Source organism: Perissodus microlepis, chromosome 18, assembly GCF_051167445.1.
Source record: "Perissodus microlepis isolate ML-2025 ecotype Zambia chromosome 18, ASM5116744v1, whole genome shotgun sequence".
NCBI lineage: Eukaryota > Metazoa > Chordata > Actinopteri > Cichliformes > Cichlidae > Perissodus > Perissodus microlepis.
Window position 1 is genome coordinate 13070533 of NC_140478.1, and position 26055 is coordinate 13096587.

The following is a 26055-nucleotide window of genomic DNA, read 5'->3' on the forward strand; positions in this document are numbered from 1 at the left end:
GAAACAAACAGATGTTATTGTAAAAATTTATTGAGAGAATGAACAAATAATCAACAACATTTGTCTCAAATCTGTTCTTAATACAGTCTTAATACAGGAGTACTGAATTTAGACCTGAAGCTGAAGAAGTTAAGAGTGAACAGTAAAGCAAAGGCATTACACATTTTGTCAGTTTTTCAAGGGACAGTGCCCTCAGCATTAACTTGATTATAAATGCTTGAGTATCTTTATAACAAATGTATAGGCACACTGGGTAATTCTGCATGGCGATTTCTTTACGTCGAGCTGTCTAAGGCGACACCTGGTTTTTGCTAATAAGCAGTGAAAGCCTCTGTTGCAGTGAGGTCAGATCCACTTCCATCACGACCTGAAGCGTTTCCAGTTTTCTTCACTGAGCCACCCTTGGACATGTTCTTCAGTTTTGCGCTAAAAAATAAGCAGTTCTTACTTGTGATATGCCAAAAACAAACCTTTTTATGCTTTTCCAGATCTTCAGGTGAGCATCTAAACAGCCCCTAATTGACATTTTAAAGTGAGTAAGCATGTCATACCTGAGTTGTTCGAGGAGTTTTTTCACCCATTCAGCTTTCGGATTGGCACACATCTGCCTGTTTGCAACCGTGTAGAAACTATAACAGCGAGACACATCATTAGAGTAACACAGAGTATCATAGTACTGAAGCGTATTCATTTATGCTGCATGTATATGTGTTGGTATATGATAAATAATATCATATGCCAGAGTCTCTGCTTCAATCATTTAATAACTCAATTTAAGGATTTTAGATTTTATAATATAAATATAATATGAATCAAAAGTGGTTAAGTTTTGTTGGATTAGACTCAGAACAACTGCAACTTTAATTAAATTTTGATTTATGATTTAACAACATTAAAATGTTAAAAATAAAAGTCTTATTTTTATTCCACAAAAATCTGCAGAAATAACTTTAATACTTCTCGCCACAAAAAACTACCAATGTATTTGGAATATTTTGGAATAGATCCAATCCACCCCGTTAGTCCCCACCAATCCACTTGCAAATGTTTGGCATGCTATGATTGTTCTAGTCAAGTATTATAATGAGTAATTTAGAGGTTGCAGGCAAAATTTGGTGGTTTAGAAGAGTCTTACATGATTGCCTCGATGCGGCAGTTTTCCCAGTTACGTTGTTCTCTGTATCCCTTGATGCGATTGAAGGACACGGGCGTCTTACTGTAGCTGGTACAGCAGGATGTACGGGCACCTAATGCGCACACAGACACAGATGCAAAGGCACCAGATCATTAACATGTCATCTTTGAGTCGTTATGTCATATTGTCATTATTAACTGACCAAAAGTTAAATGCAACAAAATAAACTTACATTCAGCTGGAGCTGGACAAAGTATCCCCAGTATGAAGCAGAGGAGAAGGGCCGTCAGGGTGATCGTACCTCTCGGAGCCATGTTGACAGTGCAAAAAGGGTGGCCGGGGACTCACTGAATACATGGTCTCTGCACATATATATATACTTTTTCCACTACTGATGTTTTTGCACCTTGTGGCTCCTAAATTGAGGACAGGAAGCCCACTGTTGCATCATGCTGCAACTTTGCATCTTCATTACCAATTTAGGCATGTACCCTGCTTTTACGCAACGCTAGGATTTGTTTATGTGGGATGATATGGGCCTGGTGCTCTGATGCAGTTAGTTCATATATCTCCTTTGGCTCTAATATGGATTTATACTTTGTGCATATGCATGTTATACTTTCTTTCTGAACAGTTGTGCAGTGATGTTCTCCATATATGGCACAGCAGATTTGAATCGTTATATAGCTTAGCTTTACTTTGATTTCTCTTGATTTCATGGCTGCATCTTCATGTGTGAGTGCATATGCCCACATGGCTACATTCAAATGCACGTGACACTCACATGCGATATTCCCATAGCGTGTTGTAGTCCTACCAAAACATGACTGCCATAGCCTTTGTCGTACAGTAGTTTCACATTGTAGCTTGAAGCGGTTGTCTATCTTGGGTTTTTGATGTTATCAGCAATCTTGGGATTGTTTTGTGGTGAAAACTCAAAGTGTATGTGAAGGTTGTCAAACTTCCCCGCTCCCTTCCCCTGGTTCTGGTTAGCATGACCTATTTAGTCTGCAGAAAGCTGACAATTTCAGATCTCGCTCAGCTGACCTAGATAGGTGCAACAGCTTCAAGTTGTAGCACATACAATAAGTATACAATAGGTTTCAAAAACAGCATAAACAGGTTGTTTACAAGTCCGCGTAAAAATAAACAGCTCCATTACAGTAAAATAATGATATCTACAGTATTTTATTTAGGGACAAATATGAATGTTTTGCAATTAACATGAGTTTATTTGCACCACATACTCCATGTGATTGGCCTTTATCAGTGGGAAATCAGAAGTGTGAAGGCCAGCCACGCATTTCTATCCAGTGCAGTTGATAGGGATCTGTGGCCTTGCTCAAGGACACTTCAGAAGCATAAATGCTTGTTGACACAGCATCTATAGAGAGGACCGCTACTTGAGTAAGTCTTCAGAGTCTCACTGAGTCAACTGTCAGCTGTTTGATTAACACATGTGCTCTTGCCAGAGGCTGGTTTTTCATGTCCATCATCACGGAGTAATTATGAAAACAAGTCATTTTCATGGTAACCATTTTCTTTCCCCTGAAATTTATGTGTCTTAGAGCATAAAGTAATTCAGTAATTCGAGAACAAAATGCCTAAAATGTATTTCTTTTCATTGTTGTTTATGCATGCTGATAGCTTTTATAAGGAGTCTGACGAGACAGATGAGAAGTCATCTGAAGCCTGAAGTTGTGATCCTAAATTAATTCTGACTCTTGTGAGCTTTGTGTCATTATGACTTGCACAACTCCTGCCCTTCTTGAAACCTTTGCTGTCCTCCTACTTGGCAGGCTGACCCACACATGCATGGACCACGCTTGTTGGTGTCCTCCAGCAGTTTTTGCTTCCTTCTTTTATCCCTTTATCCATAGGGGGCACTGTGGTCATGGCCCGTTGATGGATGCCCAGCAAGATTTAATAAATAGAAATAAAGCAAATCTAGCCACTTTATAACCCACGGCAGTACAATTGTTTTTCATACCACCAACAAGAATTGTTGTAAAATTAAAATTCTTTGTTTTATTTTTTATTTTCTCTTTTTGTTTAAAACATGTTACAGGGCAAGCAACTTTTCTCAGCAAATTTTTATTTGTGTCATTGAGTAAAAGAAATGAAGAAACTCTCACGGTACCAAAAGTAAGCGTGTGGGAGTCACCTACATATCAAAATCAAAATGAGTCAGATTCAAATCAACACAAGAATTAAGGTAACTCATTAACATCCCACCTTCTATTTCAACCTCTCTGTTTCTACACATGTAGGCGTTTGCGTGTGAAATCTGCGGCACGCACTGATAAAGGGAAAGTTGGCATGATTAACTCAGCAACGCCTGGTTTAACAGCCTAATCCCTGCTAATCCGACATAAAACACAGCCTCTTGCCGTCCTGTCTCCTTCACTTAAAGAAAAACAAACACTTTCCTATGAGGTTACAGCCGCACTGAGTCTTTATTACAGAGAATTTACTCATCGTTTTTAAGGACCCAGTCAGCTGTTTGCCTGAAATCACTCTAAGTCTTTCATCTATAAATTTATATTGTATTTTCTTTTTACACATTATTGAGAAAAGTAACCAGTTAATGCAGAAATGCCAGGATGATGATTTTTATTTAAGCCTAAAAAGATCCAGATGAATGTTGAAATAGTTTTCTTGCTCAAAAATATTAACTACTGTATTTCATTGTATTGAAGTAGAGTTGTGTTTAGGCGCCATGCAAACTATTAGTCCACCTCTAACTGGTTGTTGCTTTTTAACGGCTCTTACTATCTGCCTCCACCATCTAAATTCTCCAATAAATACTTGATAGGCAGTGCATACAACTGTATGCCATTGCACAGGTAGTACAGAGTGTTTCTCACTGAAAAAGCTTGCTTTATGTGACTTGAAGCATTGTTTCTGCAGCTACAGTGAACAGAAAAAGTGACACTAGCAACATAATTCAAACAACACTGTGTCACAGAGAGGATTTAACAATCTCCTTGTGGGCTGATCACTGTAAATACCGCCTTTTTCAGTAAAGTAACTCCTTCCTTATATTGTTGTTTCCTGTATCGCCCTTTTCATTTTTCTGTTTGGTTCTTATATTATTGGTTTGTTTGCTAAAGTGCTGTTATTATTTTACTCTGTGAAGTAGTGGTTAGTTATGTGAACCTCGGGAAAAATGGTTGCTGTCTCTGTAGCAGCTAATTGGGATCCAAACAAACCAGAAACAATTTAATGAGAAGCAGATAAAGATCGTTTGTGATTATTTTCAGTTTGACTAACTTTTTGCTCAGCTAGTTTTTGTTATTAGTCATGCTTTATCACTCATATGTACATAAACCACTTCTTCACCGTTAAAGGTCACACACACACACACATATATATATACACATACATATATATTCTTGTATCATCTTCGTTTTATAGATGTATTTTTGGTGATTGTTTGCTTTAGAGTGGGTGTGAAGTAGACTTTTTCTCCTCATAGGCCCCTCTGCTTCGTTTTGAACTTATGCTGGTGGACGGAGGACAAGAAAAGAGAGAAAGGGAGGAGAGACGGGAGTGTAAGGGGGTGGGGGCGGGGAGTGGGGTGGGGGGGCTCACCATTGAGTTGTCCACCCACACAAGGCCCCCTCTGGTCACCTGCGTGGGTTTAGGCCGAAAGAAGGGCGAGGATGCACGCACACACGTGCGTGAGCACACACATGAGCACACACGCACACACAAAGAACAAAACGGCAGCTTTTCTAACCCCAAATGTCAAACGTACCAAAGTACTTTGGAATAAAAGCATTTTAAATGAGCAAAAAAGAACTTCCTCGAATCAACAGAGAGGGGGGCATTGTCAGGATCCTTAAAAGCACTTCACAGCAGAGATGAGTTTAGCCAGAGAGAGAATCGGCAGAGAGATTAAGAAAAAATCTCCCAAAGCTCTTGGCTGTGGCATGATCTTCAAAAAATCATCATAATTAGTATCGTTCCAGACTGTCGAACCCGTGAGGCACGAAAAAAACAATGCACTCTTCAATATTTTATTGCGTTATGGTAAATTATTTGATGTGTAATTAAGTGAGCCCGGCAGATTCTGTCCTCATCGTTTTCCTCCTACATGCCATCTGCCCCGTGTGTCCAGACTGTGGGTGACTGAAGTAGCTGCGGGGGGAGATGAGGAATTATTGTGGAAAATTATAAGAAAACTTGTGATGTAACAGTCTGAGTTACACTTTTGTTGTTCAAACCAACACTGCAACATCCACGGCCTCCAATAGAATGAGTAGTAGAAGATGAAAAGGGGGGAAAATATAGAATTAGAAGACCTCTGTGACTCTAGGAAGCGCCCAGAGGTATTTTAGTCTGGCAGAAGCTAACTCCTGGCCGGGGAGACTCCGGAGGATAGAGTGAGCCAGAAGAGGTGAAGCGAACAGAGGGGAAGCGAGTAAGTTGGTAGAAAGATGAGTATTTTTAGGGTGGTCTGTTATCTGTGGAGACGAGGGCATGCGGTATCAGAGCCGGGTCATATCGCTGAGGGGGGAAACAGCACGGGCTCTCGGCTGGGACGATAGATAAGGAGGATGGGAACAATGAGTTCTTTCTCTGTCTCTTGTACATGCATAGACTCATACAAAAACACACATGCACACTAAAAAACAAAAAACAAAACAACCACATCCACAGGAAGATACACCATAGCTTCACTCATACACGGCTTCTCGCAAATACTTAGAAACCCTCAACCGTGTTAAAAGATGGTTTCAGAATGGAACCAGAGAGCTGTTACAGGTGACCCAGGAGTGTGTATTTACTCTAAAGAGTGTACAACAAAAACCAACAATATTGCAGAATCTCGTCACTGCACTACTTATCTCGCTTTCTTGCATTTTCCCTATCTGTCTCTCCTCTATTGTAGCCCTCTTAAGATGTAAATGCCAGCAGAACAGATGGATGGAGGGAACATCTCATCACTCTGACACCACGTTTATGCAATCACATGCAAACACACCACACAAACACACGCGGCATGCACGCGCACAAACACATATACACTCCATAGAAAGATGCTGATGGAGATTTCTTCAGTCATCAAAGTGAGCACATGATGCACAGCACACATACACACACACACGTTTGGTGTTTTGGTGTTTTTGATGAAACCTTCTGTTCGCTTCTTCCTTTGTTGATACTGAGCGCACGCGTGCGTGGACACGGACGCACATCCACACAGGAATTGAGTAATTCGCCAGACTAGCAGCTGTTATGGAGAAAACCGGGTACCAGCGAAACGCCTCTGACATGCTAATGACGCTCTGTCGACCCAAGGAGTTCAACCACACGCTCGCACCATACAGATTTAGAAAATCTGATTATTATCTGTCATATAGCCCCGGGAATATCAGCCTGGTTTTGTGAATATTAAATGGTTTTAGCTCCCAGTGCGATGTAAGCACTCTGTGTAGGACTGCAAGCCAAATGAAACCTTAGCTCGCTCCAGGAATATCTTAGAGAGGCTTTGAGGGAAGATCCCTTTTCAACACCCAGCCACCCCCCACCCTCCACACGCACACATATACCACCACCACCCACCCACCCAATCAAATCCTCACTGGCAATGCGCTGCTCCTCATCTCTCTTCCCTGCTTCTTTTGTTCATCTCTCTCAGCCGCCCACACACCTACCGTCCCTCGGGCTTTTCTCTTAACACTCTCACGCACATGCACAAATTTACATTTGGCTACTTTTTATGTACTTTGCTTAAATTTCTTCCTCTTCTCTCTGTTCTCCTCATCGCTGGTTGACACTTGGCGATTCTGGATGTCTTTAAATGCTGGTTCTCATGCGCTCATACGCTAACAAGCGCCTGTATCTAGTGGTCAACAATACACATGTGTGGGCAGGAGCCATCTGGGGCCTCGCAAGGAACAAAAAAGCGTGTAGGGATGTGTGTTTGTGTGTGGCGTAGGGCTAAGGGCCAAACGTAAAGTAGGGGTTCGACGCCGGGGGATCTTTGTGCAAACCCCCCTCCAGAAAGCTGTGATTCTCAGGGGAGAGTGGGAAAAACATTTAGACCGTCATCAATCAAAACTTTGGTGACACAAATGACCAGAAACAACGGCGCATTCTCCATCCATGTCACCGTGTCCCCTCTGCCTCGCTGCCATGTCCCACCCACCTGTGCCGCTGCCCCATTGGCCTTCGCCATACGACGCCCGATGCGATTGGCTCGCTGGTCCCCGAGCGAAATCGTGGTCCCCTCTCGGCTAATTGGGCCTTTGTGATTGCGCATTCTATCGTGGGCCTGGCGAAGAATGAAACGTGAAAACGTTATTATGGCGGGTGGGGGAAGAGTGGCAGGTCGATGCGGGGAGATCGTTTTTGCCGCCTCAAAGTGCCAGATGCTCTTCCTGGGTCCATTATGATGCCACACAGGGCTTTGAGATGGTTTCGGCGTAGCAACTGTGCAGACACAAAAGCAAGATGGAGACCGGCTCGCACAAACACATACTTGCAAACGCAGGCACGCACACACTCACACATGAAGTCTCACGTACAGAGAGTCCCCAAAAAAGTCCGAAAAACCAGACAAACACCTGCCATTTAGTGCTCTTTGTTGCTGGTCTTCAACAGGGGTTATCAGAGCATACGTTTGTACGTGTTAAACAAGGACTGAACATGATGGAGCAAGTCTTTGCTTCACCTTTTGTTGTTAAAATGGACGACAGAGGAGAGAAAACCAGACTGGGTCAATAGAAATCGAAGAATTTACTTCTTCAAGCTGCGTGGCCCCTCAGCAGTGATTCGTTTTCCAGGGTCTCTGAGAGAAGGAGCGTGTAGGAGGACAGGTCATGAGCCTGGCTCTTTGTGCGCTGCATCACGCTTACACACAAGGCCGGGCTCTTGAGCCTTTTTGTTTAGGAGTGTTTTTCTTCTTTAATTAAGAACATGCTCATTTCTTTACATCCATGTGGGATTTGAAAAAATACTAAAAACTGTAGCCGACAGACGGCAGAGAAATGACTGAAGCTCCATCAACCCTCCTGTTCTCAGCCTTAAAATAACCAACAGCCCACTGTGAAATGATCCTGACCATTCTTTGGGTTTCTCCTCCTTCACCCGGCAACCATCAACAACAGGTGGCGCTGTAGTCACATTCATGGGTATTTCGCTTCTCAGGACAAAGGACAACCTCAACTCCAATCAGGCACTTCAGGCCTTTATCAGGAGAATGTGACATATTCATGTTTTGAAATGCACGTGACTATGTGATTATTTTTTAAGTGCAGCATTGTGACGTTTATGGCCTCCTGTACCCCAGCTGGCCCTCCTTTGGGTTATCACTGCTAAATGCCACTTCTGACGTGCGCCAGACAGCTTCTACTGACTACAGCATTCATTTACTCCATCATTATATTTATCAGATTAGGTGTTTTAAAGTGGGCTGACTAAGTTTTGTGGTCGAATCAGTGAAAAACGTCTCAATTATTTTTTTTAACAATTTTATGCAGTTTAAATTTACAGCCAGAGCGAAGTTATTCTTTTCAACTAATGTCACCCGTTTTTAAACACAGAAGCTGCAGATCTGCATTTGCCTTCTTGGAAACGTTAACAAAGATGCTGAAGGATAACACACCGACGCTCGTATAGTCTAGAACAGTCATTTGCCTCGTGTCATTTATCATTACTGGAAGCATAGGAAGTGTAGGAGACCGCCCCAGTACCCACTGCTGCATCCAACTCGCGTTCACACTTGGTTTCATTCAAACACTTTTTTCCCACCGGGATGGAGCTGCTAGAGCGAGTGCGCGGAGCCGACGGGGAACGCACACGCTTCCACGCTGCACACATGGCTGCAAATCTGTGGCGAACGTTTTCTTCTACTATCTGGATATTAACATTAGTTTCAAGTTCGAGAACAAGGATTTATCCGCCAAATGAAGGTAAGGAAGGAGGGACTCGAATCCGTGTTGCTTGTGTGGCACAGTCGGGTCTTTTTTTCCGCTGTTGCGAGCTGGGAGAGATCCTGCGTGCGCTCAAGGCGCGTCCTAGGATAGCAAAGAACAGGGAAAAATTTGCAAACATCTAGAAAAGGGAAAAAAAAAGTTGAATTCTTAGATATCTTTGTAATATTTGTGCAGTCCAGCTGGGAGCTTTTTCTTCCTTGAAATATTTTTCCCTTTTCTTCTTTTTTGTTTGTTTCTTTATGTTTGTGGGTTTGGTCGTGGTGGCGAACACTGAGCACCTCTGTGTTTTTGTTACAAACAGTTAAACCGTTGAATTCATAGTTTGTGGTTTGTGGTTTTGTATATGAATAAAGCTCCGAGGTCTTAAATCAACAGTTTAAAATTCTGTGAAAAATATAAATGTATGTGATATTAAATGTACATATACAGTGCAAATAAGATAACAATTTTAAACCTAACAGTGCCAATGGACGCCTGCTTTTACTTCCATAACTGTTCACAGCTTAACTATCACTTACTTCTTGTGAGAAGTCTGTCAAATTAATTTTCTCTGCTTAAGAGCAATTCAAAAAAAAATATTCCAGACTGGTTGTCCTGAATACACCTGCATGTGTGTGTGTATGCAATTTTAGTGACCCTGCTGGATACCAGGACAGTGCCAGGAGAGCTGAAATGGGCAGCCAGTCCTGCAGAGGGAGGGGTGAGTGGGAGCTGCCTGTTCTTTTTTCTTTTTTCTTTTTTTTCTTTATGAATACACTGTTTACAACCTGTTCTCTCTTTGGAAAACACGCTCACACACCCTCTCTCGTTCCTCACACGCGCACATGCACACGCTCGGTCTGGAAACTGTAAATAATCATCCCACAGATTTTGAAATGTGCTGTTGTTCACCAAGCCTAAGTGCTAATATGAGACTGCTGCCATTGCGTTTGGCACAAGTAAAGGCATAAACCAGCTTGGTGGTGGGTGTCATTTTTTAGGAATTTTTACTACCGTACAGTTGCCAGAATGAATCCTGGTGATATCTGTTTCAGATTTGATCTTCTCTTTGTGTTTTTTTGTCATTGTCGTGATCTGCCATCCATAGTTCTTCCTCTCTTTCTCTCTCTCTCTCTCTTTCTTTGTTGTTCAGTGTCTCTCTTACCTCTTTTGTTGGTTTAAGAGTTAGTGGTGAACTTGACTGTTATTTCTTCACTTGCCATTGCCCTTATACTCTCACATGCTGCTTGATTGACAGGGTCCTGGTCTGCACGCACTGAGCTTTTGATTACAGGCACTCCCCCCACCTTCCTCACCCCTTAGCTACACACATACATACATACAAAACTCCATTTCTGTATGTTTTTTTTCTTCTCCCTTGACAGCTGCGTAGGCTGACAAAAACTCTGAAGGAGACTAGACACAGAGACATCATACCCCATGTCAGCTTTTATACAGCTAACTTCCTCAACCCGCAAAGACACTACAACAGCACACAAACCCTCACACTATGTGGGCATGTGCACACCCTCACACTCACACACATTTTGACACACTGTACATAAAGAAATGCGTGGCTTACAAAAGATCAGTCTCGATTAGATATTCCAGGCCAATAGCAGTCCTGATACATTTTGAGTATTAAATCAATAAAGAATGGGCTTAAAATGTACATAAAACTGTAAAGGCTAACATATTTACTGCACCGCTTACAAATCACCCAACATATACATAATATTATTATTAGCTGATAGCATATAGGCAATAAGCCCACATTAGACAACGAAATCAACTCTGATGGCATATCGATCAGTCTAAAGACACACACTGACACACAAGCATGTCCTTCAAGCACACACACACACATTCTTCTGTCATTCCTCTCGCTCTCTTTTTCTCTCTTTGGACACGGTGCATTTAGTGTGTATACAGCTCTCACTAGCAGGGAGAGAGCAGATTATTATTCAGTGGCAATAAAAAGCCAATTTGGACTTGGGAGGCTCAGCGGTCATTTGAAGGGTCACAGTACAAGGCAAATAATCGGCTCTATTGAGATGGATGGTGCGGTGAAGGTTGAGCCTGCTTCACTCGTATGGAAATGTGCCTGCAAAAACCTTGGAGTCGCAACAAATCTGAACCACCGTCCACTGCAGAATATTGATGCAAGAATGAGCATTAGCCCGTGAGGCTTCACACAGCAGCGGTGAATCAGAGGGTGGACACCGGCATCTGAAATTTATTTTGTATATATGATGACTAGAAGTACCCCCCAGTGGACAGGCAACCTAAGTTTTTCACAGTGTGCACTTTTTTGCCAGCCACCGCTGCTTATGTGTGTGTTTAAAGCTCGTGCCTACGCTGAAGAGTTCAACTTTATGCGACGTATGCAGTCATTTTCAGTTCACGCCAGCACAGTATGAAAATCAACTTTCAGACACTTTAACATTGCTGCCATCACAGCGGCTATTTAGATGCTTTTGTCAAAATTATATAACAGTCTGCAGCTGCCAGCATGGAAGGGTTTTGAAAACCCTTCTCTGTTGGTGCATTGTGGGAAATTAAACTGGCGTGTCATCTGAAATTTGAGTGCCAGCAGCCTTTTTAAATGACTGCTGCTTGGCAAATGACTTTTTTAATTTAAAAAAAATCAGACTATCTTGAATTAGGAGAAGTTTTGGAAAGCTGTTCTCCACATGACAGTTACATTTCATTAATATCAAGTCATTCATCAAGGCAACTTTAATGGAACATCTGCTTCAGTTCAATTCCAGTCACTTCAAAGTTGGTCTTCGTGATGTCGGCCTGAACTAAATGCATTTTTCGAATGTAGTCTAACGCCTGTAGGCAGCAACATATGTCTTACATGCACAATCATTGCTCTAACTAACGCAGTTATACAAATGTGCTTGTTTGAAGTGGGAAGAGGTGAGCATTATGGATGAGAAAAACATCCCCATCAGGACGTACCAGGTGTGCAATGTCCTGGAGCCCAATCAAAACAACTGGCTCAGGACAGACTGGATCCCTCGGTCTGGAGCTCAGCGGGTCTACGTCGAAGTCAAGTTCACCCTGAGAGACTGTAATAGCCTCCCAGGGGTCACCGGCACCTGTAAGGTACGTGAAAGCGTGCTCAGGATGTGTAGCGTGCTGGTGAATGTATGGCCTGACTGCGGTAAAAAGTTTTAACAAAACAGCAAAGAATTCTGATAAAGGGTCTGACCTTTTTTAATATGTTAACTCTCATGATAATTACTTAATGGACAGACTGCCGCTAATGGACCTTTATTTTATATTACAGCTGCTGTTTATTCAAGCACAAACCCCACTTTGACTCATTATCATATTAAGAGAAAAGATGAGTGCTGGTGCTGACGATAAATAGGTGCCTCAGTCTGTCCCTTTTTTTTTAATTCCCCTTTTGTCTTGTAGGAGACATTCAATCTGTACTACCATGAGTCAAACGAAGACAGAGAGAGCTACATCAAAGAGAGCAGCTTCATTAAGGTGGATACGGTGGCAGCAGACGAAAGCTTCACCCAGGTAACACCGAACAACTGAGTCAGGCTTTGAGTTCCCTCCGCCACTCAGTGTAATTTGCTCCTATGTGGAAAATAAACCCCCCCAAAAGCACTTAGCTGTAATGTTTTTATTTGTTTTACAAGCACTTTTATCTTGGACGTCTGTTTTGCTGTCCCGGGAATGTTGGCAAGGTGCTTTTGCTCAGTCTTTGCTAAAGTGACTTACATTCTAATCTTGCAGGCCATAAAGCTTGTTTTGCCTTAGCAATCAATAAAAGTTATTCTGAATCGGAGCCAAGTGCTGAAGATGTGGAGATCAGCAGCGGTTCAATTGAAACGCCCACTTTAAGTTGAACAAGCAAATTGAATTAATAAGGGGTGACACGGTTTACTGCACTGTTTATTAATGCAATGCTGTTTCCTCTCAATTCAGGTGGATGTTGGAGACCGCATCATGAAACTGAACACAGAGGTGCGAGATGTAAAAGTCACGACCCGGAAGGGCTTCTATCTAGCCTTTCAGGATGTGGGCGCCTGCATTGCTTTGGTTTCTGTCAGAGTTTTCTACAAAACCTGCCCGTTAACCGTTCGTAACCTGGCAACATTTCCCGACACCATTACCGGGGCCGACACGTCCTCCTTAGTGGAGGTCCGGGGGTCCTGTGTCAACCAATCGGAAGAAAGAGAGGAACCTAAAATGTACTGCGGTGCTGATGGAGAGTGGTTGGTTCCTATTGGTGGATGTCTCTGTAACCCCGGATATGAGGAGAGGGGAGGTGCTTGTAAAGGTAAATGTGCTGGCTACAGCAGAGCTACTTCTCTTTTGTGCACTCCTGAATTAATGTGTTGTCACTTTGAAGTTTAGCGTCTCTGTGAACAACAATCACAAATGTGCTCAGCTTAACAAGCTACTCTGAAAATTTTGATATTCGGTTCTTTTCGTTTTTAAAGGGGCACTCGCTAGCTTGGCAAATGTGGTTTGGAGAGGACAACATAACAAATTTTATTCTGTTGCAGAAACAGTAGATAGTAGCACTTTTTTAGTGTTTTGTAAGGTATCCAACTGAAATTGCAAATTACACAAAAGAACACAAAAGAAAATTGACACCATTCAAAATCTAATAATATTCAGATTGCGGGTTACAAGCTGAGAACAGAGAAAAGAGATAAGATGGGTCATTCTGAAGGTGATAAAATCCATTTATGAACGTCTTTAATCAAATTAATGGGTTTTCTTTTTCTGGAGTTTCCGCTGGATACTTAGCAACTGCATGGCAAAGTCAAAAAGCAATGTGCAATGTGTAAAAGTGTAATTTTCACTTGATTTTTAGTAAAAATTCAACAACTTTTAAAATCAGTGAGCTTTAGTGGTGCAGTCCTATTATTGGCCTGCTCAGATCAACAGGGTGGCATGCACTGGGAGCATTTATCTGTATGGACACATGCCCAGCCATCATTTAGAGTGGGTTAAATTAAGACCGATCTTTTTGCAAGTTGAAGTTCTGCTTTGTGTACCGAGCGCTAAGGTCTCCATATGAGGTGTGCTCGCATAACCACAGCCATCTGGACAAAAATGTCTTTCTGTCGCTTACAAATTTGGTCTGAACTTTACTGTAACAAATATGCAAGCTGTTCACACCTTTCACCGACTCACATGTGGCTCGGATGACGTGTAATATTTGGAAACGACTGTTGTGATAGTGAAGGCTGCAAATGTCCGCGCTTATGTGACAAAGTGGGGTGAACGGGGTTGGACAGACTTAGTGGAGACACTTTTACAACATGGCTCGACTCTCTCCATTCATGTTCACTCAAACACACAACACACATACACAGATGGACAGAGACCAATAGAAGAAGAGCTGTGGGGGTGGGGGTGAACGATTCACTGATGTGCTCCCTCGGTTTTATTTATGAAGCCCATCCCAGCAGGCTAATTGTATAACAAACAGACCCATAATTCAAAGAGAAAAGAAGGGACACTGAGAAAGAGAAATATACAGAGATGGACATAAAAAAGAGCGATGCATTGCCAGTTGGCCAGTTGGTGATTAAGAGAGAAAAAAACATGACTTTTTTCTTTGCAATGAGAGATGCAGTTGCCAAAATTCTGTATGAATATGAATAGTATGTGTCTCAGATGTTCTCTGAAACGTCACCCGGCTTAGCTCATTTGTTTCATCTGAAAGGAGGGGGAGGTTTGTGGGGTGGTCCCTGAAGCCTGAAAGATGTTCCTCCTCAACTAGATTTAGGAGAGACCCTTGACTCTGTTGAACCTCCAGCAGATGTGAAGTGCCATCTATCTATCTGCTGCTCTCTTCTTCATCTCCCTACTCTCTCTGCCTGTCAGGTTGTTGGCTGGGCGCAGCTGCCTCAGTGGAAATTCATCAAGGTCTGAATGAATACAGAATGCATCTCTCCAAAACCTCTGACCCGACTGAATTAGACGGACACCTTAACTCTTCTCCTATTTTAAGTTTAAAATTTGCAGAGAGAAACAGAACAGGAGGGCGTAGCGGGATGGAGGGAAGAGAAGTAGATTTCGGAAGAGATTAAGATGATCTGTCTCTCAACATGTCACAGACACTAAGAGATTTCTGGATCATGTAGACTCATGTGCCATCTCTGAGTCGGCACAACGCGTTCAGGTGAAGACAAAACCAGGCAAACTAACCTTGGCTGGCAATACGTCAATAGAAGCTGGGCTCATTTTGCACTTGAAAGAAAATCGTATGTCTCAGTTTGGAGTCTTCTCTTAGCACTGCAACTTACAGTTGTCATGCTTGTAAGTTAGAGTTGTCATCTAATGTAGTAATGTTAGATCCGGGATGCACAGACCTAGAGACCTGTCTAAGGTTATCTAGCAGCCACCAGTTGGAAGGAAAAATGTATATTTACTATGAAATTGATTGCTAACGCCCAGTTCATGCAGGTCAGCGACCCTTGTGAGTACTTTTGCTAGTGATAAATGTGTATTCTGAAACTGGTTAGGGAGTGGTTGCTTTAGGTTGCTGGCATCAAGTGTTACACAAACCAGAAAAGGAGACTGTTTGTCTTCAAAGTAAAATTTGTGCCTTTGTAATTTGTTGTTACACTGATAAGGCACAACTTTGCACAAGTTTGCATTGCACTTTTTCATACTTTCAGTACAACTTGGAGAGGGAATTGAGTGTATTTGGAAGTCAAGTCAGCATCTTCCATGCTAACTACAGCCAAGAGTGGCAATCTGCTATCAACCAAAGCGATCACAAGGAGGTTTTTGGTGCAGCACTCTTTTTGCAACCAATTTCACCTGGTAGCAACCACTCACCCACTTGTCAAGGAATAGAAAATTGGCCACAAAAACCAGAGATTACTGGGGGTTGGTGACCTGTTTCTAGGCCTGTGCAGCGTTATCTCACGTTGAACATCAACATCAGCTGTCAGCATCTTAAAAATGTGCTCTTAGCTAGCTAGCAAGGATTAGCATTAACAACATTCCTCTTAATGCTTTAAAAGATTTTGGTGATTCATCCCTCTTGCTATACAAGCTCAAGCGACCGTTGATGGGTCACACTCAGGTTTGAGAGTTATCACTAGAAAATCTAGGTTCTCGTAGTGCACTAAATGTCAGTGTGAGTGCACTGAAATGGCAACTGTCAGTGTATGAGTATGAGTTCTGTGACGCAGTAAGAGAAAAATAATTCACACAAGCAAGGATTAGTTTGATTACCTCCTAAATAACTCCCACTTTCTCTTTTTGCATGAGTTTTTAAGGTGTTTATAAAAACACAGGAGAAAAATCTAGTCTGATAGTAAAACACCAAACAAGTACATTTAATTATAAATGAAAAATCTATGCTTGTCTGCTGGAAATGTTTCATAGTTATATGTCTCCTGGTTCAATGGATTGTTACCCACATTAATATTATCTGCATGTGCACTTTTGCACTGGTAATGCGTTTAAGCTTCTGCGACAGTTGCGGTTAATTTAAACTGAAACAAGTGTAGATTTAAAGGAGTAAAATGTGAGAAGTTCATTTCCAGTGTTGACGCAAAATAATGAGGATGGAGAGGATGAGCGGAGAAGCTCTGGAGAGGAAGAAGGGATTAGATCATGAATGGGGTGAGAGAGGGGTTGAAAGAAGGCCACTGACAGCAGAAGGCATCAATACAGAGCTCCCCCTCCCCTGCTGGGGGTTTGTCACTTGGTGCAAAGGGGGCGAGTGGAGAAACACAAGAGAGAGGGAACTCCCCCTCTTTCTAAACCCTTGGTTAAGACCGAGGTCATGACTGAGCCTTATGAAGACGTCAAAAACTTTGGCTGACAGCCACACACACACACACACACACACACTTGCAGAAAGAGTTTAGTCGCACAGAGCAGGGTCACGACCGAGGTGGATGAAGACGTCAAAAGTTTGACAGCTGCGATCCGTCTGGGAGGATTGGAAACGAGGGAGGAGAGACAACAGAGAGAATGTGAAATGTGAACGGCTGAAGAGGTGGAATGAAAGCGGAGCCTCCTGGTTTTCTCTCTCTGCTGGCCTCCTTTTTCTCTGTCGTCCGAATCTCCTCAATTCTGCTCAGTGCCTGGGAGGGTTGGAATGTTTCTGTGTGCGAGCGTGTTTGCATGTGTGTTCCCTCCATCCAGAGAGATTTCATGGTTGTGCTTCTTTCCAACGCACCTGCAGTGTCTCGTCAACAGCAGTTGGACAGAAAGAGGCAGAGGGAGAGACGGCAACACTGAAAGAGAGATGATAGAAAGAGCAAGCGGATGATAGAATGAGTGCGTAATCGCTGTATTCAGTCCCTCTAATTATTGCATCGCATTTCTGGACTCCGGACATGTTGGACTGCTGACTTAGAGTGTGTGTATGTGCGAGTGTGAACAAGTGCACGTGTGTGTGTGACTGTGTCTGTCTGTGTACTGTATCTCTGATTTTCTGCCTAACAAAGCCCTCCTTCCAATATACTCACAGTTTGGAGGACTGCCCAGGAATGCCTAGAGAAGAGTGTGATGGGGCAAACAGAGAGGGAGGAGTTTGTGTCTCTGTGTGTGCATGTGTGTTTGTGTATATGTGCACGTATGGCAGGAGACGAGGCAAGCGAAGACACTGGAATAGCACGAGTGATTGTTTGAAGTGAGCCAAACTCAGGTGGGGGAAATGCTTTGCATTCCTCCGTAACAATCTGTGCGACTAAACTCTTTCTGCAAGTGTGTGTCTGTCTGCGTGTGTGCTATTGTCTGCCTCTCCCAGGTTGTTCTTAATGTACAGGAGGTTTGCCAGCTTCACCAGGCTGTGTTGTAGCTCCCTGGCATGGGCACAAGCTCTGTTCTCCCTCTCTGTCTTGCTCCTATTATCCCTCCTTTCGCTTCTCCAACTCCTCTCCCCGAACCACAGTCAGGGGGTGGGGGTGTTGCTGCTGCTATGGTGGTGGTGGTGGTGGCAGGGGGTGATGTGTGTCTGATAGGGAGGGGGGGTTATTGTTGCAGAGTCCCTTTCACATGCTAATGTTCAACACTGTTGGCTTTAGGCAGACACACACACTCACAAATCCACACACTTCTCGCTTCAGACCACCAGTTTATGTGAATATTTAAATTTAGACAAACTTAAAGCTGCAGCCTCGTTTCTACGCTTTTCTGACGTTTTAAATGCAAGACTCCATTGACCCTGTAAAATACAAGCTAAAATTGGCTACAGGGGAACTTTGATTTTGGAGCCAGGTGGTCCATTCTAGGAAGTCCTACACTTGAAAAAGATAAGGATCCGATCCTATCTTCAGCCTCACCTCCAGCGTTTCCCCCAGCATTTCCTTGGGCGTTAATTAAAATGGGGCATGACCCCTGCGATTAACAGCGTCCCTCCTTCTCGCGCGACGGTCTATCAATCCGTCAATCCATCCCTCCCTCCATCCATCACGCAGACAGGTGTCAGACCAGAGCAGTGAGGGGTACTTCCTCCATCTCCACCCCTCTGCTGGGAAGAACCAAGGGACGATGACAGCTAACACGGGGTCAAGGAGAATTCACGCAAACGCACACAAACCCACCCTCACACACACACATGCACACATGCATGCATACAGTGTGCCGACGAGGCTTTTAGTTGGATTTGGAATGAGCTGCATTTGCATTTTGGGTAGCAGAAGAATGCATATGCAAATGAAGACAATGCTGATAGTAATCAAAGGGCACCTTCTCCTGCATGTCTCTCCCTTCTCCCTCTCACTTCGTCTCCCCTCTCTTCATCTCTTTATCTTTCGCTTCTTGTCAGTGTTTTTCTCGTGCTGCCTCTCCCAGTCAACCTTCCCAATCCTTTACACTCTGTCACTTTGTCTCGCTTGTCTCAAGCAGCCGAACAGCTGATTGCTTTGTAATTATCGTCCTGTCTAACAGGCAGAATGTTAATGTGCCCACAGACACACACACACGTCTTTGTTTTTTTTTTCAAATTTCCACCTTATCAGTAAGTGTGCTTCCCTATCGCTGCTGCTTTACCGGTCAAACCCAAGCTCTCGCGCGGCCTTCGGTAGCGTAGGGTTAATGTCGGGTTAATGACACCCTCATGGGCTCTCATTCCAGGTCACCAAAAACCCACCCTCCTCCAGTAACCGGTGCTAAAGGAGACACAAAAGGCTACAGAGAAAAGAGAGAATAGAGACATAAGAGGGCGCTGAAGGAAGTTTATGGCTTCAAATACTTGCTTGCTTCTTTCTCTCCTCCCTTCAGTGTGTCGTCTTTGTTTGTGAGGAGGATGGAGGATTAGATGGGACAGAAACAAAAAGCAGTGTGCTACCCCCCTGGCAGATTCTTGTTGAGCCTTGTAATCAACCTCTAAGTCCTCCTCAGAGGTTCAGATAATTTTCTCTGTCTTACCTACACTGTTGATAAAGGAATGCAGAGAACAGCTGGAGAATGACTGTATTTTTATCTTGCACTTTATTGTCTAAACTGCCACAACACGATGAGTCACTCGCCACATGAAAGCCGTTCTTATCAGCCGTGAGTGCGTTTTATGAATTTACAGGTTTCGACCGAGTAGTTTTCAGCTGTGTGTACTTGTGCGCGGCACCCCTGGTATCGATATGGGGGTATAAAGAATGCCAGCCAACGCTTCAAAGGTTTCTCGTGGCTTGATACTGCAAGAGGAGAGCGATGTATGGAGAAGAGTTATCGGAGAAAGACAGATAAGTGGAGGTCGAGGAGGAAGTGCATGGGGAGCGAAGGAGGGAGACTGTGAAATGTGAAAGGGAGGGCAAATGAGTGTGTGAAAGAGCAAATCTGTGGAGGCTCACACACAGATGGGGCAGGATGGTTGGTCTGAGTAGATTACAGAGGAGACTTCCTCCCTTTCATCTACCGACGAGAGTGTCATAAAGCATACTAACGCACTTAAACACAAACACGCACACACACACATCATTCCCAGATTCCTATCCACTCTCACTGGGATGTCTTCATCTCCCTGTGCAAATGTGAAAAGGGCTGGGGGGGAAAAAGTGGAGAATTGGGAAAGACGGTGGGATCGAGGAAGGAGAGTGAATAGGGTGTGATGATGAAAAAAGAAGGTGTTGAAAAAATGATTGCAGTGGAACAAATAAAGGATTTCCTTCTGAAAGTAAAGAGAGAGAAGAAATTGCTCTAAGCAGCCATGCCTTGCCATCTCTTTTGCTTCACCAGTGGATGTCAAGCAGTATAATTATGCACTCATTTATTGTATTGTTGTTCTGTCAATGCATGAACTCCCTGGTATACAGAGAGAAGATGTATCTCCCTCCACTCTTCCTCTGTCTCTCTCTCAGCCCCTCTCCTTCTCTGTTTCTCCTCTTTCATATATTTAAATGTCAATTATATTTGTGTGGGCTGCCGGCGCTGAGGAGTTTTGATGTATTCAGTTCTAGTGTTTCTGGTTTCTGCGTGTGAGTGGGAGCTGATCAGTAAGTGTTCTTTTAGGTGTTCCTTTCTTTGCTCATCAAAGTTAAAGATAAAAGAAGTCAGCGTGCCCCTCCCCCCTCGCGCTGGATCTGTTTCTCTCTCCAGATTTTTCCTTAGCAGTTGTTTGTCTTCGGATCAAAACGCTGTCCAAGGAAAAACCTACTCCGCTTGTCAGTTTGAATTTTGCAAAGGCTCTCTAAGCATTCAATACAGGCAAAAACAAAGAACTGTATCAAGGGTTAGGACCTTGGAAGTAAATGTTGACAGCACTAATTGCAGCCTGCAGCGGGGTGGACTTTAACTCCTATAATCTCATTAATTATTAATATAATATGTTTGTAAAGATATCTTGCACAACGTTTCACACCAAAAATTATTGGGTGTATATTTGGAATCTAATACGCTCAGAATGTATTTCACCGCCTATAAAGAATTTATACATTTCATTTCAAATTTATTAGAAGTTATGAATTGAATTCATGAACTGATTTTTAAACTAGATGTGTTTGGCATGTAATAAATGTAGAAAACTGCATAATGCCACCTGTGTGACTGGGCGCACAGTCGGAGCCAACATCAGAGCGAACTGCATAAATCCCAGACAGGTTAACACTAAAACAACACAATTATTTTCTCCGCTTACATATACAGCCCTGTGCAAAAGTTTTAAGCACCCTTTATTTCTCTATATTTTGCTGGGTACATGATAAATACTAAGAGATAGTGCTTTTCTACTCTTTCTGCAAACTCTGTTTTACACAACATGCCTCGTTTATACAAATACATTTTTATGCTTAAGTGCTTTCCATATAACATTTACACTCTGATGGATGCATCGGAGAGCACAATTTTAAATTCGAACCTGTTGCCACTGATTTTCAGTCCAGCCATATCAGGTTTTTTCAGCTAACAGCTCTTTGGGAGTCACCTTGTTGGTGGAAAGATTCTATGTTATGCCTCTCAAATTGTGATAATGTCTTCATAGATTCAACTAAAGAAATGGGAAAAAACAATGGGTTTTTGCATCTAGGTTGCTAGTAACAACGTGCTAATGATAGAATATGAAATTGGTGCTTTGCCAGGTTGTCTGTTATGTCTAGACACAACACTGGTTTGTTCCTTGAGTTAGGTGCCTTTTATTCTTGAATGATAGGTCAGTGTTAAGTGACTTAGCAAACAGAAGATTATTTCCCTGAAAATGGGCAGGTAGAAAGACTGGACTGAAAATGAGTGAAGAAGTTGCCAATGTTGAAATCCTGAGACACCTTCAAAAAGCCTGGAGAATAATTCCTCAAGAACACTTTAAAAAATGAATTTAATTTCATCTGAAGTTGTCCTTTATTCTTTGTAGCACATAGCAAAAATAGTGAGGTTCAGACATGTTCTCACCTCTGAAAATACTCATTTACAAAGCAAGGGTGGAAGGAAGGTGTGATGCATGAGGTCAGCGTTTTTATGTTACGAAGTAGTGGACCAGCACAGCAGTGCTCCTGGAGCAATGCGAATGCAGTTTTTTGTGCTCTCCAAAAAATAATGTTCATGTTTGAGTCAGTGTGGCCTGTTTTTATCTTTGTTTTTTTAATGCAGATGTTTCAAATGGAATCTTTCTTTCTTTGTGTCTCTGCAGCCTGTCGTGCTGGTTTCTACAAGGCCAAGTCTACAGATCCAGGATGTGCCAAGTGTCCTCCACATAGCCACTCACTCAGAGATGGAGCAACTATCTGTGATTGCCATGCTGGATTCTTCCGTGCTGATACTGACCCTCCCTCCATGGCCTGTACCCGTAAGAGTACACACGCAGACACAAACGATACGTGTATGCATTTGCACAAACAAAAGCAATAAGCACAGCCGTCTTTACCCAAAGTCTATATCTCTAACAAACAGAGGGGCACACAAATGTGTCTGAATGCCACTCCTGTTTCACAATCCCATTCCTTATGACTAAGCCACCATCTACATTCTGTTAGGGAGTGATAACTAAAGACATCAGGAAGTGAATAAATGCTCCCCCCCTTTCTCTCTCGCTGTGTAAGTCTATGAGTAGGTTCTGTGTGACAGACTTGGTGGCCTTGGTTAACTTAATTATGCCTATATACAGCACATGGTTTTCTTGGCCTGGGAAAAGCAAAAACACATACACACAATCTCTCAGGCACACATACAAAAAAATAAAGGCCACAGACGAAAACATCAACCCCATCAAAAACATCTCACAGCCGTATGATTTTCAGTCTAATGCCAGATGTCTGCATTTTAGGCTGTGCCAGAAGCCCCGCACATTCCATTTACTTCCACATTTTGAATTCACAGTATATGGTTGATTTCATTTATGTTTATGCCCTCCCCCACCCCTTACGCTCTTCTTTCAGAGCCACCATCAGCCCCACAGCAGCTCATTTCGGTGGTGAATGAGACCTCAGTGGTCTTGGAATGGACCCCCCCTCATCGTTTGGGAGGAAGAAGTGACACAAGCTACAGTCTGGAGTGTCTCATCTGTCAGACTGGGAGCCACAGCCACACTGGTGGTAGAGCCATTCCTAGGAATCGCAGCATCTCTCAGCCTGAGGCTCAGCACAGTGGGCTGGGAATGCAGTCAGACCAGGGGATTGTGGGACCCGAAGCTTCTCATCTAGGCAGAGGTGTCTTCCAGAGCAGGCCTGGAGATTTTCCCCGGCCTGGCGCTGGCGGCGGCACCGTCTCCAGCTCTCAGTTCTGCGCGCCCTGCGGCTCAGATGTGCTCTTCTCTCCCAGTCAGACAGGCCTCACGACCACCAGGGTGGTGGTGAGCGAGCTCAGGGCCCACACGCACTACACCTTCATTGTCCATGCGCGCAATGGGGTTTCCCAGGCCAGTGGTGCAGGGGCAGCACAGAGCGTGTCTGTGAGCGTCACCACCAACCAAGCTGGTGAGAAAGAGAAGTGTTTGTTTGTGATAAATCTGTTTGTCAGATTGTTGACTGTAACACAAAATCTGCTTATAGATGTTGTCCGTAAGTGGGTCAGCAGAATACAAGCCGCTACTCAGTGCGTGAGGAGGCCCACGGGAAGTTAGGTCGCATGAGTAAAGCTCAAAACTGTAGATTGCACAAGCAGATATGCACATGCTCTGCATGTAGGTGTACTGCATCTGTGTGTATTGAAAGTAGCATCTGCTGTAAGCACTTTAAAGCTGTAAAACAATGGCAATTTTCCCACTTGTGATAGGAAGTAAAGGTACATTTTGGTTTGCACTGAATGGAAAACACAGTTTCATTTGAAAATTGAGAAGGTTCTGGATAACATGTGAGAAGCAGAAACATGACGGCCAGTGGGGCTAAACCTTTCTGTATGTGTGGAGCTGTATGTGAGAATGCAAATGTACCACACAATGGGATATTTTAATTTAGCTACTTGCAAGAATTTAGCAGGTAATGATCTGGAGGATTCACAGTGAGCCAGCGGTCCTGTCTCCTGCCCCTCTGCCTCCTGCATGCTTTACTTAGCAGTACTTTGTTTAGCTCCTTGGTTAAACAGTATCCTGGTAGTGAGATCACATCTAAAAGCAGACTACTACTTTTAATGTCATCCTGGCTTCATTGTCTCCACGTTGTTCAGGCTTCATGTGTGAAAACTGGTTAAGTTGTTAATGGAGAAACACACGACAAGGCCCGTGTCGTGCTCTCTTCCAGCCGGAAACTTGTTCTCTTACTATCACTGTCACAGTTGCCATAGTTATTACTCTGTCCTCCTACACCTAACAACAGCTGAATTAATTATAGGGGTGTTTTCAAGAGGATGTCAGAAAGCATTCTGGAAAATGTAAATCACAGACTTAAAAACAAATAGAGAGAGTTGGTTAAAGGGGGAAGCGGATGCAATAAAAAGTAAATCGCCACACTTAAATAACTGAGCAGAATCGTGTCGACACTCAACAGCGCCGGCGTACCAAAGGGTGGGATTTTCCTTTTTTTTTTGCCCTAAAATGCTTAACCGCAAAACTATTTGAAAAGTCACTCACATTTTATGAAGTGTTTCATTTTAGTTGTGAAGGTGTCAGCTGGTGTGTGGCGTTCCTCGCACATGCTCTCCATTAGTTTTCAGCGTGTGCTTTTATTTATTTCTTTTTTTGATGCTGTTACATCTCAACTGTCATTGCTGCAAGTCTTTATGGTGGCATTTAGAAAGCAGCGCACCTGCCTGGTTCCAGGTGCCCCGGGGAAATAACTTAACTGCGTGTGCACAGCATGAGAGCGTGCCTGGGATCTGTCAAGCCCAACCTGCACTACCATATGGCTCGATATCGTATGAGCAGCCACAAAGGAGGACAAAGAGAGAGTTAAAAGGAGGGAAATGTGGAGGGATTTAAGGGGAGAGAGTGCAGAATGAAGCTTGTCTCTGTGGAATAGGAAGGAACGAGATGTAGGTCAGTTCTCGGGTGCACTGGGTCAATGGGACTGTTGATAAACAGCCATTCTGAGCTGCAGTCAGTGACGCCAAACTATCATATGGTTCACCTTAGAATCAGCATTAGAGCATATTCAGTTTGTCATTCTGCATATGTTATATTGATGCTCCTCAAACTTTCTTTAAATAATGCAAACTATTTAAAATATTTCAAGGCCAATATGATGTAAAAGCCTGTCAGTGTCAGTTAATAAAAATACAAACGAGTGGCTGAAAAACCGTTACATTTTGCATTTACCGATTGCAAAAGTGGTGGAAATCCACCAAAGACAGAGCCGCAATTTCACTGAACCGAGTCTTTCTTGTGGGTTGCACCTCAGATTTAGTAACAAACAGGGACTCGTGCATCACTGAGGATTTTTGTCATTTTCTGTGCCAGAGAGGCAACTGCAGCGATCAAACTCTTTTCCAGGCACAGTTGGTGTCTTTGCTTTGTTTTGATCAGAGTCATTACACAAAGGGAAGCTTAGCACAAATATATGGATCACCTCTTTTTCTGTGGTGTCTGTACTTGTGCTACGCTTGAAACTCTGTACCATTTTCACGATTTTCGTCTGTCATTAAATATCTGGATGTGGTTCTGTGCTCACAGTAGACGGGATTGTACTTGGTGCTTTTTCCTTCTGTGAGGTATTGCGGCAGTTGGATGAAAATAGGAATATGGAAAATGAAATGTAGTTCAGCGAGCTTTTGTTATTGAAATAATTGTTGCTAAAATATGTTTGGCTCATATATCATTAAATTACCATTTAGAAAAAAAAAAGTACCTCCTGCAGTACTCTGAAGTGCCCCTAGGGGTATGAGTACCATTTGAGAAACACTGGGTTAGACTATTGTCTTTGTATTAGTTCTCATCATGTTTCTCTCCTCTCAGCACCCTCTCCAGTGTCGTCTATCCAAGCCACTGATGTCACCAGGCACAGTTTGTCGTTGTCGTGGCAACAGCCGGATCGACCCAACGGGGTCATCCTGGAGTACGAGGTCAAGTTCTATGAAAAGGTGAGCTGCCCGCAGGTTAATTCAGCTCAGGCAGCTGTTTGGAATGTCAATATGCCGGCTCGCTGTTCACATTGCACTGATGGTGAGGATGGATTTGCATTCAGACACTGA

The 26055-nt window shown here is 43.2% G+C and overlaps 2 protein-coding genes across 2 annotated transcripts in view; one reads left to right on the forward strand and one right to left on the reverse strand.

Moving 5' to 3' along the window:
• Nucleotides 1-1469, reverse strand: LOC146367458 (C-C motif chemokine 20-like). Its single transcript, XM_084913491.1, has 4 exons — nt 1368-1469; nt 1136-1247; nt 552-629; nt 1-426 (listed from the first exon to the last, which is right to left on the reverse strand). The coding sequence occupies exons 1-4, from the start codon at nt 1447-1449 to the stop codon at nt 312-314; spliced, it is 387 nt and encodes a 128-aa protein (XP_084769617.1). The 5' UTR covers nt 1450-1469; the 3' UTR covers nt 1-311.
• Nucleotides 1470-8429: 6960 nt separating this feature from the next.
• Nucleotides 8430-26055, forward strand: part of LOC146367459 (ephrin type-A receptor 4-A-like) — a 33430-nt gene continuing 15804 nt past the window's right edge. Inside the window, exons 1-8 of the mRNA XM_084913480.1 lie at nt 8430-9057; nt 9714-9781; nt 11977-12174; nt 12490-12600; nt 13012-13366; nt 22127-22282; nt 22872-23408; nt 25820-25944. Coding sequence (XP_084769606.1) covers nt 8901-9057; nt 9714-9781; nt 11977-12174; nt 12490-12600; nt 13012-13366; nt 22127-22282; nt 22872-23408; nt 25820-25944 — 1707 coding nt within the window. The 5' untranslated portion in view covers nt 8430-8900. The remainder of the gene's footprint in view (nt 9058-9713; nt 9782-11976; nt 12175-12489; nt 12601-13011; nt 13367-22126; nt 22283-22871; nt 23409-25819; nt 25945-26055) is intronic.

Excerpts from the sequence above, each read along its gene's own strand:
- LOC146367458 (XM_084913491.1), bottom strand. The coding sequence starts at position 1,449 with ATGGCTCCGAGAGGTACGATCACCCTGACGGCCCTTCTCCTCTGCTTC. Across the intron at positions 1,248-1,367 it reads TTGTCCAGCTCCAGCTGAAT|GTGCCCGTACATCCTGCTGT; the intron begins GTAAGTTTATTT and ends TGTGCGCATTAG. Across the intron at positions 630-1,135 it reads TGCCGCATCGAGGCAATCAT|TTTCTACACGGTTGCAAACA; the intron begins GTAAGACTCTTC and ends TCGCTGTTATAG.